At 47.8% G+C, this 21,819-nt stretch overlaps 1 protein-coding gene across 13 annotated transcripts in view; it reads left to right on the top strand.

Moving 5' to 3' along the window:
- The window catches only part of LOC140133837 (uncharacterized), a 74,436-nt gene that overhangs the window by 39,287 nt on the left and 13,330 nt on the right, over positions 1–21,819 (top strand). For 12 of the 13 annotated variants that reach the window (XM_072154460.1, XM_072154465.1, XM_072154467.1 and 9 more), the window contains 6 exons: positions 3,269–3,370; positions 3,854–3,985; positions 6,240–6,344; positions 7,445–8,442; positions 8,551–8,803; positions 9,507–14,327. In XM_072154460.1, coding sequence (XP_072010561.1) covers positions 3,269–3,370; positions 3,854–3,985; positions 6,240–6,344; positions 7,445–8,442; positions 8,551–8,803; positions 9,507–14,327 — 6,411 coding nt within the window. The remainder of the gene's footprint in view (positions 1–3,268; positions 3,371–3,853; positions 3,986–6,239; positions 6,345–7,444; positions 8,443–8,550; positions 8,804–9,506; positions 14,328–21,819) is intronic. The other variant, XM_072154462.1, reaches the window with a different exon arrangement.

Genomic DNA, 21,819 nt, shown 5'->3' on the forward strand with positions numbered 1-21,819 from the left:
ACTGCAATAACACTGGTGCAGTCACTGTGTACATACATGACATTACTTATCCTGTACTGATCCTGAGTTACATCCTGTATTATACTCCAGAGCTGCACTCACTATTCTGCTGCTGGTGCAGTCACTGTGTACATACATGACATTACTTATCCTGTACTGATCCTGAGTTACATCCTGTATTATACCCCAGAGCTGCACTCACTATTCTGCTGCTGGTGCAGTCACTGTGTACATACATGACATTACTTATCCTGTACTGATCCTGAGTTACATCCTGTATTATACCCCAGAGCTGCACTCACTATTCTGCTGCTGGTGCAGTCACTGTGTACATACATGACATTACTTATCCTGTACTGATCCTGAGTTACATCCTGTATTATACACCAGAGCTGTACTCACTATTCTGCTGCTGGTGCAGTCACTGTGTACATACATGACATTACTTATCCTGTACTGATCCTGAGTTACATCCTGTATTATACCCCAGGGCTGCACTCACTATTCTGCTGCTGGTGCAGTCACTGTGTACATACATGACATTACTTATCCTGTACTGATCCTGAGATACATCCTGTATTATACACCAGAGCTGCACTCACTATTCTGCTGCTGGTGCGGTCACTGTGTACATACATGACATTACTTATCCTGTACTGATCCTGAGATACATCCTGTATTATACCCCAGAGCTGCACTCACTATTCTGCTGCTGGTGCGGTCACTGTGTACATACATGACATTACTTATCCTGTACTGATCCTGAGTTACATCCTGTATTATACTCCAGAGCTGCACTCGCTATTCTGCTGCTGGTGCAGTCACTGTGTACATACATGACATTACTTATCCTGTACTGATCCTGAGATACATCCTGTATTATACCCCAGAGCTGCACTCACTATTCTGCTGCTGGTGCAGTCACTGTGTACATACATGACATTACTTATCCTGTACTGATCCTGAGTTACATCCTGTATTATACACCAGAGCTGCACTCACTATCTGCTGCTGGTGCAGTCACTGTGTATATACATGACATTACTTATCCTGTACTGATCCTGAGTTACATTCTGTATTATACCCCAGAGCTGCACTCACTATTCTGCTGCTGGTGCAGTCACTGTACATACATGACGTTGCTTATGCTGCGTTTTCTTCTTTTTACACTCCCGGGACTGTTAATTAATCTTACTGAATAGATGAGAAGGATCCTGTTCACCAGGAGGTTCAGTTACATGTAGATAGAATCTTCTATACATTGACCAGTCCCTGCACCCCACACAATGTTGGTTTGAGAGCTCATAGACTGAGGATGAGGTACATTTTTGGAGCTCTTGCATCTGGACTCCACATACAGTTGTGTATTGTGTTTTTTCCTCGTCTCATCATGTTTAAGTTGCTCCTGCTATTACAGTAACGATATGGAAGCTGATAGTTTATCACCTTTTTAAAATTTTTAAGTCCCACTACAGTCATGGCCCTAAGTTTTGAGATTGATACCAATGTTAATTTTTTTACAAAGTCTATTGCATCAGGTGTTATAATGGTAATTTGCATATTCTCCAGAATGTTATAAAGAGGGATCAGCTTAACAGCAATCAATAGCAAAGTCAATATTTGCCTCGAAAATGAACTTTTCCCCCAAAACACATTTCCCCTTCATTGCAGGCGCCTTAGCCGGAGCAGCGGCCATGGTGTCAGTGATGTCCCCAGTAACACAGGTGCGAGGGCTGATGGGGACAGGGCTGGGGACAATGTGTCATGTGTAAGTAACAATCACCACTGGGCAGTATAATAGGAGCAGGTAACATGGTGTCAGTGATGTCCCCAGTAACACAGGTGCGGGGGCTGATGGGGACAGGGCTGGGGACAATCTGTCAGGATTCAGTAACAATCACACCCCTGGACACTTTACAAGGAGGCTGGTGCTTGGCATCATTGTTTCTGATGAATCCCCTTTCTGATTGTTGGGAGAAGACAAGGTGAGCGATGCCCCCAGTCCTGTCTCCTGCCCCTGTAAAGCCCCTGCAGCCATTCATGTGGGGGGGGGGGGGGGCGGCTTCTCAGCCAAGGGAATCGCCTAAAAACACCTCCATGAATAAAGAATGGAGCAGAATGTCCTCCAGGAGCCGCTTCTCCCGACCCTCCAGGAGCAGATGGTGATGAGCAGAGCCTCCTCCAGCATGATGGAGCACCGGCCATAAAGGGGAGAACTAAATGGTGCAGGGAACAGAACACAGAGATTCTGGGTCCATGGCCCGGGAACAGAACACAGAGATTCTGGGTCCATGGCTCCGGGAACAGAACACAGAGATTCTGGGTCCATGGCTCCGGGAACAGAACACAGAGATTCTGGGTCCATGGCTCCGGGAACAGAACACAGAGATTCTGGGTCCATGGCTCCGGGAACAGAACACAGAGATTCTGGGTCCATGGCTCCGGGAACAGAACACAGAGATTCTGGGTCCATGGCTCCGGGAACAGAACACAGAGATTCTGGGTCCATGGCTCCGGGAACAGAACACAGAGATTCTGGGTCCATGGCTCCGGGAACAGAACACAGAGATTCTGGGTCCATGGCTCCGGGAACAGAACACAGAGATTCTGGGTCCATGGCTCCGGGAACAGAACACAGAGATTCTGGGTCCATGGCTCCGGGAACAGAACACAGAGATTCTGGGTCCATGGCTCCGGGAACAGAACACAGAGATTCTGGGTCCATGGCTCCGGGAACAGAACACAGAGATTCTGGGTCCATGGCTCCGGGAACAGAACACAGAGATTCTGGGTCCATGGCCTGGAAACTCCCCGGATCTTATCCCATTGAGAACTTGTGGTCAATCATCAGGAGACTGGGGACAAACAAAACCCAACACATTGTGACAGAATGCAGCAGTGATAGTGCAGGAATGGACGGCGATCAGTCAGGATCTGGTGCAGGAGGTGAGTGAGAGCTGCCAGGGAGAATTGCAGAGGTCCTGAAGAAGAAGGAGAGGTCCTGCAGATACTGACTGGCTGCAGTAACTCCTCCCACCTGACAATAAAAGCTTCTGCTCCCCATAATATGATTGCACTTGTATCTCTGTATGTGATAAACATCTGACAGACCAGAGGGACACATCATGTGACAGGAGGAGGTTTGTGTCATTCTCAGGACTTTTGGCCGTGACTGTAGTTCCTATTAAGGAAAGTTGTTACTGTGCCCTGACCCTCTATTATCTCTTCTGGTCTCATCGTGTCCTTTGTGTGTTTTTGCTTCTTACAGATTCCTTGGACACGGCCTTTGATGAAGGGTGGCTGACAGACTCCTACTCGAAATCTGGAGACACCGACGCACAGAGCGCAGACGCCTCTGAGAAAACCACCGGTAAGACGTGACGCGTGCTTAGTGCTGACCGCTGTCTGTGGCTATCCTGCCAGTGATTGCCTGGTCCAGGACCCCACACTGCTGTGCTCTGCTCTGTTTCCTTTGAGGGGCCCCAGCACTGTAGAAGGCTTCTCGTTTTGAGTTTTGTTGCAATCGCACAGCGTTGGTAAATTGTTGGATACAATTGCTCGGTGCAGGGAACATAGAGCACAGAAGTGTGAGGATATGCCCCCTGTCGTGATGTTGGTAGTAGCAGGACTGAAAATGAATTTGTTACAAGGGTTTGACTTTAAGTGTAACAGGGCTCTGTCCTCAAATTGCTGCACTGTGTCCATTGAGGTTTTACTTTAAAGGGGTTTTCCCACAAAACAAGTAAGCCCTATCCATAGTCTCCAGATGTATCCGGCTGTGCCGGTGCAGGGGCAGGAATATCATATGATAAATTGTTTCATATTGATGAATATATTCTGACTTTGTTTATAGCCACTTTTGGGGAGACTCCAAGTGATGAATCGGCAAAACTTTCATTTCAAGTTCCTCAGAGTGATCCTAATACACACATATGGGAACCTACAGAAGAGGAGCAGATCGCTCTGGGTTCTCACAATTCACCAGGTAAGAGACGAAGCTTATGTGCAGAGATGGTGAACCTCCTTAAATTATCTAGGATTAGCTGATCTGCAGCCCCAACTGCTACCCAGGAAGGACCAACAAGGGAAGAACATTGGCATTACTACCAGCAGCAGAATAGTGAGTGCAGCTCTGGAGTATAATACTGGATGTAACTCAGGATCAGTACAGGATAAGTAATGTCATGTATGTACACAGTGACTGCACCAGCAGCAGAATAGTGAGTGCAGCTCTGGAGTATAATACTGGATGTAACTCAGGATCAGTACAGGATTAGTAATGTCATGTATGTACACAGTGACTGCACCAGCAGCAGAATAGTGAGTGCAGCTCTGGGGTATAATACAGGATGTAACTCAGGATCAGTACAGGATAAGTAATGTCATGTATGTACACAGTGACTGCACCAGCAGCAGAATAGTGAGTGCAGCTCTGGGGTATAATACAGGATGTAACTCAGGATGAGTACAGGATAAGTAATGTCATGTATGTACACAGTGACTGCACCAGCAGCAGAATAGTGAGTGCAGCTCTAGGGTATAATACAGGATGTAACTAAGGATCAGTACAGGATAAGTAATGTCATGTATGTACAGTGACTGCACCAGCAGCAGAATAGTGAGTGCAGCTCTGGGGTATAATACAGGATGTAACTCAGGATCAGTACAGGATAAGTAATGTCATGTATGTACACAGTGACTGCACCAGCAGCAGAATAGTGAGTGCAGCTCTGGAGTATAATACAGGATGTAACTCAGGATCAGTACAGGATAAGTAATGTCATGTATGTACACAGTGACTGCACCAGCAGCAGAATAGTGAGTGCAGCTCTGGGGTATAATACAGGATGTAACTCAGGATCAGTACAGGATAAGTAATGTCATGTATGTACACAGTGACTGCACCAGCAGCAGAATAGTGAGTGCAGCTCTGGGGTATAATACAGGATGTAACTCAGGATCAGTACAGGATAAGTAATGTCATGTATGTACACAGTGACTGCACCAGCAGCAGAATAGTGAGTGCAGCTCTGGTGTATAATACAGGATGTAACTCAGGATCAGTACAGGATAAGTAATGTCATGTATGTACACAGTGACTGCACCAGCAGCAGAATAGTGAGTGCAGCTCTGGGGTATAATACAGGATGTAACTAAGGATCAGTACAGGATAAGTAATGTCATGTATGTACACAGTGACTGCACCAGCAGCAGAATAGTGAGTGCAGCTCTGGTGTATAATACAGGATGTAACTCAGGATCAGTACAGGATAAGTAATGTCATGTATGTACACAGTGACTGCACCAGCAGCAGAATAGTGAGTGCAGCTCTGGGGTATAATACAGGATGTAACTCAGGATCAGTACAGGATAAGTAATGTCATGTATGTACACAGTGACTGCACCAGCAGAACTATACGATCCTGTAGAAGTTTGTAGGAATGTGGGAGACAGGTGGAGAAATTTCATGTTGTTTTGGGCTGCATTGTGACACTTGTGCTGCTGATGGTAGTTTGACCTAATGAGACCTTCCTAAAATATCCTGGGCTTCAGTCCGCTGGTCTATAGTGTGTGTGCGCTGCAGTGTCTTACAGGCAGAGTATATAAGCCCATGTCTGCCCTGAGTATATACCCTGTGTCTGGGCAGTACATGTGCTTCCTGCTGCTATTTTGGGCCTGTTCTTGTATGATTGGGTTGTGTTGGATATTGGCAGTGAGCGGCCTGTGCATTAGGAGTCAGTTGCAGTGTAACTCTCCCTGTGTCAGACATAGTGATCGTTCCTCCGTGGCTTGTCATGCGTAGTCTTATAGCTCACCCCGTGCAGCTGTCCCTCGGCCTCATTCACTTTTAATCAGCGGGCGCCTGCTCCGTCCCCTCAGGACTGCTGAGGAAGCGCTGCCTAATATGCCAGAAGCCTCCTGGTCTTCTCACGTCTGACACCAGAACTGCTGACTCACATGGCCGGACACCGCTCTTCTTTGGTCTTTCTCTGAAGTTTTGCAATGTTAAACTTAAACTTTTCCTTAGTATCTGGATTCCTGTTGTGTTGTCCGCTCTGATCCTTGGAGATTTACACAGCGCCCGCCTGTACGGTGTAGGATTTCGGCAGATGGACGCCATGTCTTGTACGCTTCATCTTTCAGTTTATTCTTTAGTTGCCCTAAGGGTGTGCTGAGACTTGTGGTACTGTCAGCATTGCATTCAAGGCCTTGAGATTTCCTATTTACATGCATTTCAGAACATGAAGAACTCGAGCTAAAGCCTGAAGAGTCCCTGTGTGCTGCCACTGAAAGTCAACTTTTACCTGGATTGTCTAGTCAGTACCTGGAGCAACAAGATACAGGTATGTAGACTTCTAATAGATGTGTAAGATATACCTCTGGCGCTCCACCATCCCACCCCCTATCATGCATCCAGGGCACAGATCAGTCTAAACTGTGTGTTAATGAAAAGTTATACAAATTTCCAATATACTTTATGTATCAATTCCCCACAGTTTTCTAGATCTCTGCTTGCTGTCCTTTTATCGGAAGCTTCCATGTTTGCTTCCAGTGGACAGAAATCTGACCGCGGTCACACGGGTGCGCGGCTCGTTAGTATCACACAGCTCTGATTACTCTCTATGATACTAATGAGCCGTGCACCCGTGTGAACATGTCAGATTTCTGTCCACTGGAAGCAAACATGGAAGCTTCCGATAAAAGGACAGCAAGCAGAGATCTAGAAAACCGTTGGGAATTGATACAGAAAGTATATTGGAAATTTGTATAACTTTTCATTACATAAACAATAGCAATTACTTGTTGAAATGGGACGACCCCTTTAACTTTGTGCACTGTCATTCTTGGACCCTTGAAAGTTGTCTGTATCCCCTTTTGGGCTGCCCATACACTTTACATCTCGGATGGCCGTATGCCACTATCTTGGCTCATTTCCCATACACATGCCCGCCCATCCGTCCTTCTTAGTTGATTATGTGTAATGAATAACGGACAGGTGTTACCCCACACAAAGTCTTTAGTCTTTAGAGAGTTGTGCGGACCCCCATACACATAATGCCAAAGAAGCCAAAATCGGCAGATTTGGCTTTAGTCCTGCACAACAGGTCTTACATAGTTGTGTAGATCACCATGTGACCTCACATGTTGTAAAACTGTACATTGTCCTCATGCTATACATCTACACTGACATTTTTTACAACATGCTGCCAAATTTTGCTTATAGAATTGATCTTTTATAGAAGGGGTCTGCTCAAAAATAAAATGGTCTTTTAGGAAAGGAGTCTTAAAGGGTCGTATTTTGGAGATGTTTCACTGTGTGTGTGTATATTTGCACCTACAGACGGCATAGTAATGTCCAATCATATAATCCCTGCTCCCCCCCCCCCCTTTATTATTTGCTTTAATACCTTTTTTCTTTCTTTTTTTTCTTTTTTTTTTTTAGAAGATTTGCTAAAACCTGATCTCTACAATCAAGATTTCACTTCTACCTCCGTCGATAGCCCAGACCTGACTACTGATAATTATGCTTGTGAAAGCCTCCACCACCCCACTGCTGCGGAGGATGGTGAGAAAGAAGCTGCCTCCATCTGTCAGTCTATAGAAAGTGATCAACTAGAAGAGGCAACTGGTGCAGAGCAGAGTGCAGCGGCTGAGATTTCTGCAGAGCCGGCACTTTCACCTGTTGAATTGATCCAGGATAATGTCCTTGTTTCTCCTGGCAAACTGATCCAAGCAGAAGCTTTTGCAGAATTTCAGGAACGAGCAAGTCCGACCTCGCCAGGTGATTTAGACCAGGAAACAGTCTCTCCAGCCTCACCTCCTGAGTTTGTCCAGGAAGCGGAAGTCCTGACCACCCCTATTGGATTAGTCCTGGAGGTACAGGTCCCTGCCTCCCCGGTTGCATTGACCCCAGAAGCAGAAGTCCCTGCCTCACCAGTTGCATTGACCCCGGAAAGAGAGGTTCCTGCCTCCCCAGTTGCATTGACCCCAGCAGCTGAAATCCCTGCCTCCCCGGTTGCATTGACCCCAGCAGCTGAAATCCCTGCATCTCCGGTTGCATTGACCCCGGTAGCTGAAATCCCTGCCTCCCCGGTTGCATTGACCCCAGAAGCAGCAGTCCCTGCCTCTGAAGTTGCAATTGTCCAGGAAGCAGAGGCTCCAGCTTCCCCTACAGCATTGGCATCGGAAGCTGAGTTGACAACTTCCCAAGCTGATAAAGCCCAGGAAGCGGAGGTTACATCTTCCCCAGGTGTATTGGCCCAGGAAGCCGAGGTTCCTGTCTCCACGATTACATTGGCCCAGGAAGCTGAGGAGCCTGCCTCCCCAGTTACATTGACCCAGGAGCCTGCCTCCCCAGTTACATTGGCCCAGGAGCCTGTCTCTCCAGATACATTGGCCCAGGAGTTGGTCTCTCCAGTTGCGTTGGTCCAGGAAGCCGAGGTTCCTGTCTCCACAATTACATTGGCCCAGGAGGCTGAGGAGCTTGCCGCCTCAGTTACATTGGCCCAGGAGCCGGTCTCTCCAGTTAGGTTGGTCCAGGAATCAGAGGTTCCTGCTTCTCCGATCACGTTGGCCCAGGAAGCTGAGTTTGTTGCTTCGCCACCAGTGTTGGTCCAAGAGGTGGAGACTCCGGCCTCAACGCCTTCATTATCTGAGGGATTAGAGACTCCTGCTCCCTTGACACCATCACTTCAGGAAGAAACCACCTTGGCCTCGCCCATCAGCCAGGTCCCAACTTCTGAAGGAGTATTGGAACAGCAGGCAACACCTCCTGCTAAACCTGGACATCCTGCAGACCAAGGTAAAGAAGTTATATACAGATCTTTAGATTATTAGTTTTTAGTTCTAAAGTATTTTTTTGTATTTTTTTGCTTAGTATTGGTTTCCCTGTTGTAATTTTTATATTTTTCCTTGGAGCATTTATATAACCCCATATTTATTTATTGCTTGTCAGGCAGTATGTGGCACTATGCCGAAGGATAAAGTATTTTGTATTACCGTGATTTCCCATTCTCTGTTAGGATGCACACGTTCATGTGAAACCGGCCATTGTAAAGCGTATGCCGTCTGGTGGCCGGATCCCAGTGCAGAGGACGGGAGTCCCTGTATTATAGAGAACTATAACGCAAGGACGTTCCTTCTTCCGGACAAATAGCTGCGCTGGACTTGTAATAGTTAATATACTTGAGGTGCGGCTCAGTCGTGCGTTATATATTTCTGTATAATGCAGGGACTCCTGCCCTCTGCTCTGTGTGCAGCCTCCATACAGCAGCTTTACACGAGCTGTACACGTTCATGTGAAACGGACCCAATTTTTTAGGTTATAGAGCCACCATCCCCCTATATAATCTTGGCCTCATGCTTTTTGGTTAGTTCCAAGGGTCCACCCAGGGCATTGCCATGGACCTTGAGATAAACCCATATTGTACACACCTGTCTTGTATGAGTCTGGGATAGTTTGGGAGATAAAAAAAGAACCTCACATCTTCCTATTATGTCTACAGTTCCTCTAAAGCAAAAAGATTGTGACCGACTGCTAGGCAGAACCAAAACTGCTTTAGCACCAGTATCGAACACACTTGTAGAGCCGGGCCTGTCCAGTACCAATCCACCTCCAGCCCAACAGGGTTATTCTGAATCGTTGGCCTCTAGGGCCAAAGCATTGCATAAAAAAGCCCACGATATGATGGAAAGCAGACGGGAGGCTGCAAGGGATGTGGGCGATCCAGAAGGCGCCCAGGCAGGGCAAAAAAAGAAAAAGAAGAAAACAAAACAGAGGAAAAGTTTTGCACCCAGAGAATTTGAGTTTGGTGAGGAAGATGCATTTGCTAGGAGTGGTGGCGAGGCGTTATATACCAGTGCAGGGCAGATGGGACACGTGGAGCCTCTTACAAGACAGGACCATCTGTCTGAGCAACGTCTGGGTATTGCAGTGAGTGCAGCAAATGGCACCGTGCCTGCCGCTAATCTCTCCATAGCCAAGAGTGCCCCGGAGAGCTCTGCAAAGCCTGAAGGTGACCTGACCTTGTATCCTCATGAGGTGCCAACACCAGCTCCACAAAACATCGATGCGCTCTCCATCAGGCCTGCCGACCAAGTGGATAAAAGCCTTTTCAGTACACTTCCTTCCCTCATGGGACAAAGCGGGAAACCTGACCCTGCTATGGAGGCTATATTTGGAATTGCTGACACAGATGTCGCCAAATGCCCTTATTTACATCCAGAATTGCTGCTCCCGTTCTCAGAAAAACCTCACAAAGCTTTATCGAGGAGAAATGAAGGCAGGGACAAAGCACAAAGGTTAAACGATCCCTTAGATGATGTTTACATGGGTGCTGGACATGAAACGGTAAAGTGGGAGAAGCCCAAAAAGAGGGATAAAAGAGCTGGCAATTATAGCCGCGGAGGGAACATGAAAGACGCAAAGCATTGGCAGAAGGGTTTAGATAACCTTGAATCAGGTGCCCCGGCTGGAGGCATGCCCATGGGATTGGCCATGTACCCAGAAATGGAGGAAAAGCGTTCCCAAGATGAGATGCAAAGCAAGAGTATATGTCCTGGCACCACGCAGGTCCTGTCTGATGCCTTAGGCAGAGATTTATTAGTAACTGAGGATGAGAGAGCAGGTTTGGACAGCAAAGATCTGCACCCCAGCAAAGCTTTTACGGATAGCCCTGCATTAACCAGTGCTGCCCCATTACCAAACAGTCAACATGTGTCCATTGTGTGTGAGGAGCCGATACCTAAAGCTCAGATCCCCTATACCCCTTTAACACTAACAGATACTGTAGTTGAGTTAGTCATGGGGTCTTTAGATCCCAAAGTAAAACCTTTAATTCCAGGAAATGAGCCTTGCTTAGTCCCAAAAGGTAAAAAACCAATTCACGAGGAAAAGGTTGTTGTAGCTCTAGATTACAAAGAAATGAAACCTGACGAGGTCCATGATGGCACAGGGGTTGTTCCTGCAAGTAATCCAGCGCTGAGCTGCGAGGAGTCACTTCTGCTTGGGGATCAGTTTTCTCCTAAAAGTGCCTTCAGTAAAACCCTGAGTAGCAAGGTACCTAGCCCCGAGAGAGAGCCTACTAAAGCCTTGTGTGGCAGGGAACCTAGCCCAGATAGTAAGCCTGCTAAAGCCACGGACAGCAAGGAACCTAGCCCCGATAGTAAGCCTGCTAAAGCCCTGGACAGCAAGGAACCTAGCCCAGATAGTAAGCCTGCTAAAGCCCTGGACAGCGAGGAACCTAGCCCAGATAGTAAGCCTGCTAAAGCCCTGGATGACCAGGAACCTAGCCCAGATAGTAAGCCTTCTAAAGCCACGGACAGCAAGGAACCTAGCCCAGATAGTAAGCCTACTAAAGCCATGGATGGCAAGGAACCTAGCCCAGATAGTAAGCCTGCTAAAGCCACGGACAGCAAGGAAACTAGCCCGGATAGTAAGCCTACTAAAGCCTTGTGTGGCAGGGAACCTAGTCCAGATAGTAAGCCTTCTAAAGCCACGGACAGCAAGGAACCTAGCCCAGATAGTAAGCCTGCTAAAGCCATGGATGGCAAGGAACCTAGCCCAGATAGTAAGCCTACTAAAGCCATGGATGGCAAGGAACCTAGCCCAGATAGTAAGCCTGCTAAATCCACGGACAGCAAGGAACCTAGCCCAGATAGTAAGCCTGCTAAAGCCATGGACAGCAAGGAACCTAGCCCACATAGTAAGCCTGCTAAAGCCACAGACAGCAAGGAACCTAGCCCACATAGTAAGCCTGCTAAAGCCACGGACAGCAAGGAACCTAGCCCACATAGTAAGCCTGCTAAAGCCACGGACGGCAAGGAACCTAGCCCAGATAGTAAGCCTACTAAAGCCATGGACAGCAAGGAACCTAGCCCAGATAGTAAGCCTGCTAAAGCCCTGGACAGCAAGGAACCTAGTTTAGAAAGTAAGCCTGCTAAAGCCACGGACGGCAAGGAACCTAGCCCAGATAGTAAGCCTGCTAAAGCCACGGACAGCAAGGAACCTAGCCCAGATAGTAAGCCTGCTAAAGCCACGGACAGCAAGGAACCTAGCCCAGATAGTAAGCCTGCTAAAGCCACGGACAGCAAGGAACCTAGTTTAGAAAGTAAGCCAGCCAAACCCGTGGGCAAAAAGAAACCTAGTATAGAGAATGACCCTGCCAAAGCCATGAGTGGTGATAAATCTAGTCCAGAAAGTAAACCTACTACATCTTTAAGTTGTAAGGAGCCTCTTCTGGAAAGTAAGCCTAATGCAGCCTTGAGCATCACGGAGAGTAGCCCAGAACCAAAGCCCAGTAAAATGAAGGACAACAACATGCTGGATAAAGCCCTGGACAGCACAAGGCCAGTGTTAGAAAGGAAACCTGATACTGTCCTGGATAGTTCAGAATCCGGTCTAGAAAGCAAAGTGCCGGCTCCTGAAACTATGCTTGTCCAACCTCCTGTTGGTAAGGCAATTGTTCCAGAAAAGACTTCTGGTACATCTCTGGCCAGCAAGCAACTTGTGCCTGAAGGCGAGCCAGATACTGTTTTAGCTCCTAGAGATCCTACCTCTGACGAAGAACCTTGGGTTGTCTTGGACATCAATGACCCCTTTTTGGATAGTAAGGCTGATGAAGCCCTAGGCCCTAAATTGTCTACGCCAAAAAGCAAGCTCAAAGCTCCAGAAAATAATATGAATAAAGGCTGTGATATGAAGGAGCCTGTTCCAGCAGGTAAACCTGATAAAGTCCTTGGCCTCAAAGCTCCTACATCCGAAAATGAGCATGTTCTTGTCATTGGAAACAAGGAGACCCTTCCACAAAGTAAATCTGCTGTCGACGTGGGTGACAAAAGGCCGTCTAATATTGGCATGGACGACATAGAGCCTCTTCCAGAAATTCAATTTGATGCAATGCAAGGTAATAAAGTTGAAGAAACCAAGCCACTTCTGGACCATAAAGAGCCTATTGTACAAGCTATATCACATACAGTTCAGGAGAGCCAGGAGTCTATTCTAGACCAACAGTTGGGTTGCAAGCCTGTTCCGGAAAATCTTCTTCACACAGCCTTGGAGAGCAAAGATGGCTTCCCAGAACCCAGCGACTCTTGTTTCCAACCTAACTGTAGACAGCCGGGGTCAGCGGTCCAAACCAGGCAGCAACTTTCTCCAAAAAAGCTTCAAGCGGATGAAAAAGTTTTGTTTGAAAGACAAGTGAAAAGCAAAAGGGGTAAAGTCAAGACCAAATCTGGTAGTGTAAAAGGAGTGTATGACGAGTGGGACAGAAGTCTTGAATATTCAGAGTTCCCCTTGTCGCCTAATGACCAAACTTCAAGTTCTAAGAAAGCTGAACGTGGATCTCTGAAACGACCTCATAGTTCTGAGAAGGAAAACCTGGCCTTAGTGGAAACCCAACCATCAGCTGCAAAAGATCATGAAGACCATGCACCAAGTAATTCTGTGGTTCCTCCACTAGTGACTGAAAGCACAAAGAAGCCGGAACTTAAGAAACTTCCTCAAGGACTGAATGAGGCGTTCGGGAGCAGCGTTCCTCAAGATACAAAAAGTAACCAGCTCGGACCCCCAACCCCACCCCTTACTCCTTCATCTAAAGGGCTGAGCCTTGATACCCTGACACTTACTGGAGATGCACCTGAAGACGAACTGAAGTCTGGAAAGACTGATCCACCAAATGTGGTCTTGGAGCCGTCTCTAAAGACTCCTTTGTCAAAGTCTATAGAACCTGGAGAAGTATCTAAGGATCAAGATCAGATTCTTTTTGAAGAAAACTTGTCAGGTTTCCCCATCTCTGCAGTAGATGAAAAATGTTCAGGCCATGGGGGTGACATGCTCGTAGTGGAGAAGCCACAGTCTGAAATTTTCGGGTCAATGGTAGGGCCCCAAGTCGTATTTGATTATAATTTCAATGTTCAAGAAGTTTCTTTGGAACCCACCAAATTGGAGGCTTCACCGAAGATCGAAGAATGTCCTGAAAGAGTCCTTGATGTTCCTGCAAGTGACACAAAATCTTTGCAAGTGGAAAGTGTGACGGTAGACGAAGCAAGAACATTGTCAAGGCTTTCCAATGAAGAAGGCATCAAATTCACTCCGAAGGTTAAAACCAAGACTGCGCCTTCAGGTCTGGGCGCGAGGAAGGAACGTCCTTCTATAGAGAAGACTGAGAAGAGCAAGAACGAAGAGAAAACCAAAGCCCCCGAAGTCCTGAAGGGTTACATGAGGCCTACCAAAGCCAGAGGTTCATCCGCTCCTCCACCTCAGCCGCTCTCCAAAGCTCCCGAGAAACCCAAGCTGCCAAAAGAGCCGCGATTGAGGCCAGATAAAGGTGCGTCTGTTTGCATCTTCTGGCATGGAGTGTACAGGCAGAGCATGGCTGACCGCACTGCAGCAGGAGCACGGGGTTTGGCTGGTCTGCTGCGGCTTGTGTGGTACACCACTAATATTAATAACCCTGTCCGTGTCTGTCTGATTTGTCCTCTAACCTCATATACCAAATACAGGGAGGTGCCGTGGACAGGGGCCACTTACAGGACTCGGACTAGACGGAATCGTAGCAAAACAAACCCCCCTCCAAAGTTCAGCACCTAAAATGCTCATTGACCTATGCACTGTCAGGGAGGCCGTCCCGAGCCAAATTGGGCTCCCAAGGACGACCCACTTATTTGCATATTGGGTGTAAAAATTGGGCTAGAGGCCAAGAATCACTTGAGTGCTGCGAGGAGCTGTAGTTCCCCTTAATCCTCCAGCCCCCGGAGTCACGATTTTTGCTTGTGTTTTTGCACGGTTTGCCTAAATTTTGGTTTTTTTGTGTGTGTTTGCTAATGGTGTCGTGTTTTGGGTTTACTAGTCGCAGGTATTTATGACTTGAGTCTATCCGTATACATTAGTGTCATAGCAGAAGGGGCTGACCCCTGCGGTCCATGGGGTCTGATCAGCACCCAGCGCGGCTCTGTGGGTGGTCCGGGAATATTTGGTCACATTATTGAGTGTCCGTCTATCTATCGGCACGTGCGGAAAATTGAACAATAATCATTTTCATTCACAAAAAAACCTTCTGCGCTCAGTTTCACCCGACTTCCCGGAGATTTTCCATTTCCTCTTCTCGGCTGATATTTTTTTTTTCTTTTTTTCCCCTCGTTATCCTCTTTATGGGACGTTGCCTTGGAAACCAGCGAGCGAGATCATTCACCGAGAAATGGGAGGAAAGCGTTAAATCGGCAAAAAATAGAGAGCTAAAAATAGACCCATTGGGGGGGGGGGGGTCTGTATAACGTGGTGGGATTGGGATTCTGTTAACCCCTGCTGTGCTGGGAGGATTTCTGCCCCTCCGGATTATCCATACATTTGCATGATTCGTGGAGCATCGTGATTGATTGCAGTAAAGGTCAGGGCAGAGGTCGTCTCCGATTTAATTCACTGCCCATAGGAATCTCTTCAGTTTATCGATTGTTGTAGTGTTTATTCATGGGATTTGCCCCATATGAAGCAGCGCAATGGGGGGAACGTGTGACTAAGGACCCGACCCCCAGATACACTGCTCCTGGGGTCCTTAATTGAATGTAAAATGTTCCTGCGATTCCATACACTGCTGTGCTCTTACCTCTCTGCCTCAAATTGTTACTCACTGCTCTGAGTAAAAGCTTTAGCAGGTATCTGGTTGAATAATAAAGCACTCACTCGGAGCAAAGGGCTGTAGAGCAGCTCTGTGCACGCATGTAAGAGCACAGCAGTGTGAGGACACAACCCCACGTCACTCAATAACAGAAGGATTGTGATGCATGGATTTATATTCCAGGATTGTAACTTGTAAGAACATGCACAAAGGTCTGATTACACATCTCTCCAGGGACAATACATAACACAGAGCACAGCAGTGTGAGGACATGCCCTAGTGCACTTGGAGAGACAACAATCCTGGAATATAAATCCATATATCACAGTCCTGCTTCTACTAACATGCACAAGGTCTGATTACACATCTCTCCAGGGACAATACATAACACTGGCTGCAGAGAGCACAGAGCACAGCAGTGTGAGGTCTGATTACACATCTCTCCAGGGACAGTACATAACACTGGCTGCAGAGAGCACAGAGCACAGCAGTGTGAGGTCTGATTACACATCTCTCCAGGGACAATACATAACACTGGCTGCAGAGAGCACAGAGCACAGCAGTGTGAGTTCTGATTACACATCTCTCCGGGGACAATACATAACACTGGCTGCAGAGAGCACAGCAGTGTGAGGTCTGATTACACATCTCTCCAGGGGCAGTACATAACACTGGCTGCAGAGAGCACAGAACACAGCAGTGTGAGGTCTGATTACACATCTCTCCAGGGACAATACATAACACTGGCTGCAGAGAGCACAGAGCACAGCAGTGTGAGGTCTGATTACACATCTCTCCAGGGATAATACATAACACAGGCTGCAGAGAGCACAGAACACAGCAGTGTGAGGTCTGATTACACATCTCTCCAGGGACAATACATAACACTGGCTGCAGAGAGCACAGAGCACAGCAGTGTGAGGTCTGATTACACATCTCTCCAGGGACAGTACATAACACTGGCTGCAGAGAGCACAGAGCACAGCAGTGTGAGGTCTGATTACACATCTCTCCAGGGACAACCCCTCACACTGGCTGCAGAGAGCACAGAGCACAGCAGTGTGAGGTCTGATTACACATCTCTCCAGGGACAATACATAACACTGGCTGCAGAGAGCACAGAGCACAGCAGTGTGGGGTCTGATTATACATCTCTCCAGGGACAATACATAACACTGGCTGCAGAGAGCACAGAGCACAGCAGTGTGAGGTCTGATTACACATCTCTCCAGGGACAATACATAACACTGGCTGCAGAGAGCACAGAGCACAGCAGTGTGAGGTCTGATTACACATCTCTCCAGGGACAATACATAACACTGGCTGCAGAGAGCACAGAGCACAGCAGTGTGAGGTCTGATTACACATCTCTCCAGGGACAATACATAACACTGGCTGCAGAGAGCACAGAGCACAGCAGTGTGAGGTCTGATTACACATCTCTCCAGGGACAGTACATTACGCTGGCAGTAGAGGGCACAGAACACAGCAGTGTGAGGATCCTGTATGGTCACAGCTGCTGATGGTTTTCATTTTATAACCTGCTCTATTATGAATCATATAATCCCCCACATACTGATGATGGGCACAGTGACAGCAGCTATAAGTCTCTGCATGTTCTGTTCTCTCCCCGCACCCCCCATAGCAGCCGCAAGGGACCTGCCGCATAGATCTGTACGTGTCTGGGTATAGAGCCGCTAATGCAAGGCTACACATCCCCAAAATAGCCGCATCTAGGAGCAGATATGACCGTTGTAGGGGCAGTCTGTCACTGCAGGGGCCCCGCACAAAGTAGGTCTGTGCGGAGCCCGGGGACACACATGACACGTCTGCACCAAAAATAGATGAATTTTGGAACATTTGAAGATAAGAATGCAGAGTTACTGGATGGATCTGTACGAGGCAGAAGGGGGGCGCGAGTCATTGATCCTCCAAGATTTCCTAAATCTAATTCCCACCCCCCAATAAAGCTGAGCTGAAGATGGTGACAACTCCATAGACAGGACTGTGCAGTGTTGTCAGCACTGCAGCCCCCGATGCTCCCTGGGTATTATATGTAGGTGGAGGAGCTGCCTGGGGCTTCTCATTGACGGCCATTGTATAGGTCATCAGTATAATAATGATTGGACTCCATCATGGAGATGCCACATGTAATTAACTCTGTAAAACCCCTCTACATCTCAGTCTCTTCTGCTTTTCTAGAATTATTCTCGTGCACAAGGAAGCTCAGGATGAACAGTAAGGTTTACTAGTAACTTCATGGCCGTTTTATCCACCAATATAGATATGAAAGCCTCTGTCAGAGTCTCTAATTGCCTGGGTTATCTCTCATATAAGTTCTGTGAAATTCGGTCCATATGTCAGCACTACCCTACAGCCTAGTCCACAGTGAGGGGATCGCTGGACTATGATGATCAGATTAGATTTCCTCTTAGCCCCAGTAATTTCTATGGTTTGGATGTGTTATCTACATTGTTTATTATCCGCCTGGTCTGATGATTGGGTTAAGGAGGCACTTGGTATGTGAGCAGAGAGGAGCACAGGGCAGGTACTGAGCAGATAACAATGGGTCGGTGGGTTCTGTGTTTTCCTAGACCCGGCTGAGCTGTCAGCTCGGAGGAGGTGGGACCCTGTAGGTGGAGATTAATTCTTCCCCTCTGCCTGAGCACAGAAGCAGATGTGATGTCACAGCGCGAGGCTCGCTCTCTGCTCGCTAGTCTCTCTCTCTGAAGCCCGAGCAAACCAAAGCAGAAAGCCATGTCCTTCTCCAACCAGCCGCCCGCCGAGTACAGCGAGTACAGCCAGCTGTGCAATGCCAGGAACCCCGACACTATCCCCGGATCAGAGACCCAGAGAGATTACCCCAAAGCCGAGTACGAATGGCAGAGGACGGAGGGGAAGCTGAACGAGATCGGATTGAATGTTAACACCGCAGGGCAAATTAAAGATGGACTCGTTAAGAGCGCCGGCTTCACAGATGAGGACAAACTGTGCTTCTTCGAGACCAAACTCGACAAAAGCCTTCAGCTGGGTCCCAAGGAAAAGGGGGAATGTGAAGGGCAGAGTAAAAGTAACCAGAACCCTTTCAGTCCCGACCCGCTTGCCTTCTTGGGTGATCCGTTCTCTTGTTCCAAGCCTGCCGAGGTCCTCCTCCCCACCGATGGACCCCATGGCATCTTTGATCCGATCCCAGCCATCACCGACCAGGAAAAGGCTGCAACGAAATCCAGCTTGATGTCTAGCGGTGAGAAGGAGACTCTTTTTGTGCAATCCGAGATGGAGACTCTCTTCCAAAACCAAAGCACGAAGGTTTGGAATCACAATTTTAACCCTGTCTTAGCTGATGGATCCCTTAGTAAAGAAATATGCTCCCCATCGGATAACCACCTGAAGAACGGGTGTGCCGTCCGTGAGCCTCCGAAAACCATGGTGGAACTGGCACAGGATGACTTTAAACCCGTCCCTGCCAATCACACTAATGACCTAGATGAAGATGGGTTCAATATGGACACAGATGATCGGCTCGACAGTCTGGACGATTGTCCTCTACTGGACAGAGCTTCCTACCAGAGGAAGGCCATCAGACGGGCAATGTCGGAGTGCTCGCACTTGGCCGTTCCTCAGACGGTGAATATCGCTGATAAATACCCCGACACTTCGGGAGCCAAAGAGAACCTGTTGTCACCACCCGGTGGCCTGAACCAGAACCAAACCATCCCGGCAAAGAAACAAGCCAACTCCATGAAGAGATCCATGACGGTAGCTGAAGAGCAGTCGTCGGGCTATGACTTCAGAAGCCACGAGATTGCCGGCTTCTCCCCATCTTCTCCTTCAAGGGGGCATCTTGGCTTTCAAGATGCCAAAGGTAATGCTGGTCCTTCTCCGCCCAGCCAGGACCTCCTGTCCTTGGCCATGCCATTGACCAAGCTGGAGGAAGTCCCGGAAACTGGCACCAACCAGAACAAAACAAAGCGGGAGGAATCTCCCATCACATCCAGCAGCTCCGAGGATAAGAAATCTCAGCAGGAGAACCTGAAACTGAAGACCCCGGAGGAGAAAGTAGCGGATGATGTCTCCCCCAAAGTCTCCCCCGTATCTGCTGAGGAGGTGGATACCCAGAAGGGTAAGAGGCTGAATTCAACTCCTAGCAAAGGTTTGAAACTCCACCAATATTTCTAAGGAAAAGCTGAGTGACAACAAATATGGCCGCCACCATGGATGGTCACCCAGCTTCTCCAGGCTCCTGAATAGTTACTCAACTGCAACTAGCGAGTTAAACCCAAAAGATGTCCTGCTTAGGAGGCAGCCATATTGAATGGATAGAGGAAAGTTTTAAATATATTTTTATACACGTTAACATTTACCTTTTGTAATATTTATTGGCTTAATTTGGGCTTTGGCGGCAGTGATAGATGAGCTGCGGATTATGTGGAGTGTAGCGCCGGGGGGATAAATGTTAGTGTAATGTGTGGAGATGTAGCAGAGTCGGTGCGCGTCTGTTTAGCAGGGAAGAGCTTGGTGCAGCCACGTGTTTTGTATGTTGCTTCGCTTGTTAGTTCCCACGTAATGTAGACCATCAAGAGACTGCAGGTACCTCTCCCCCCACTGAGCGAAGGGGCCAAAACTTTTTGCATAAGTTTTGAATTTACAGACAAAGGTCTGTAAGGGGTAAAACTTCTCTGTGGTCATAGACTAGATTCATTTGTGTGTGTGTGTTTCCCATTGCAAAATTGGCTTGTCCTCACACTGCTGTGCTCTTTGCTCTTTTTGTTAAGCTTCTCCACAGCCCCACCTCTCTGCTCGGAGTGACTGCTGTAGTAATCAACTGAAAACCTGCGACAGCCTTTGCTCAGAGCACAAGGGAAAGGCTGTGGAGCAATTCATATCCCAGCAGTGTGAGGACACGCCCCCAGTGCACTTGGCAAAGCTACAATCCTGGAATATAAATCCATATATCACAGTCCTGCTGCTACTAACCTCATCATATACAAAGGTCTGATTATAGGTCTCTCCAGGGACAATACATGACACTGGCTGCAGAGAGCACAGAGCACAGCAGTGTGAGGTCTGATTACACATCTCTCCAGGGACAATACATAACACTGGCTGCAGAGAGCACAGAGCACAGCAGTGTGAGGTCTGATTACACATCTCTCCAGGGACAATACATAACACTGGCTGCAGAGAGCACAGAGCACAGCAGTGTGAGGACTGATTACACATCTCTCCAGGGACAATACATAACACTGGCTGCAGAGAGCACAGAACACAGCAGTGTGAGGTCTGATTACACCCCTCTCCAGGGACAATACATAACACTGGCTGCAGAGAGCACAGCAGTGTGAGGTCTGATTACACATCTCTCCAGGGACAATACATAACACTGGCTGCAGAGAGCACAGAGCACAGCAGTGTGAGGACTGATTACACATCTCTCCAGGGACAGTACATAACACTGGCTGCAGAGAGCACAGAGCACAGCAGTGTGAGGTCTGATTACACATCTCTCCAGGGACAACACATAACACTGGCTGCACAGAGCACAGCAGTGTGAGGACACGCCCCCGGCTCACTTGGAGTAGCTACAATCCTGGAATATAATGCCCATCACTCTCTGTATGGTCACACCTCCTTGGCCGTTTTTCCTTTAAGAACTTGCTTGCAGCAGACGAGACTTGTTCAGAATTTTTGGGGGGAGATGATCCAGAAATGTAGATTTTCCGCTCGGCTCTGGATGTGATTGGATTTCCCTTGGTTTCGGGCTGACTTGTATTTTCGCTTCCCATCTGTCAGAAAGATTATAGCAGATTATGGCGACTCTGTATAATCTGCGTGAAACGGGGAGAATTCACATGAAGCGATCGGTGCCATAACAATTGTCATAGAACAGATACAAGACGTGAGTCCTGAGTGACCTGACCACACAAGAGGTCACCACAGGCCAGGGGTCACCTGGGCTAGACCGCTCCAATGTATATGTAAAAACCCAAATGAAGCGGATTTCCTTCACCCAGCTTTTCCAGAACTCTCAATAGTGAAGTGGATATGTGTTATAATTCCTGCCACTTTGTCATTCAGGAGCCTGGAAAAGTTTGATTTCCAATTTGTCTGGTTATAGTTGCGAGGGCTTTATTACAGCATCTTACAACATCAGTGAATTCACATTCAGGAGCCTGATAAAGCTGGATGGCAGCCAGCAGGGTCT

This window comes from Engystomops pustulosus, chromosome 5, assembly GCF_040894005.1.
Source record: "Engystomops pustulosus chromosome 5, aEngPut4.maternal, whole genome shotgun sequence".
NCBI lineage: Eukaryota > Metazoa > Chordata > Amphibia > Anura > Leptodactylidae > Engystomops > Engystomops pustulosus.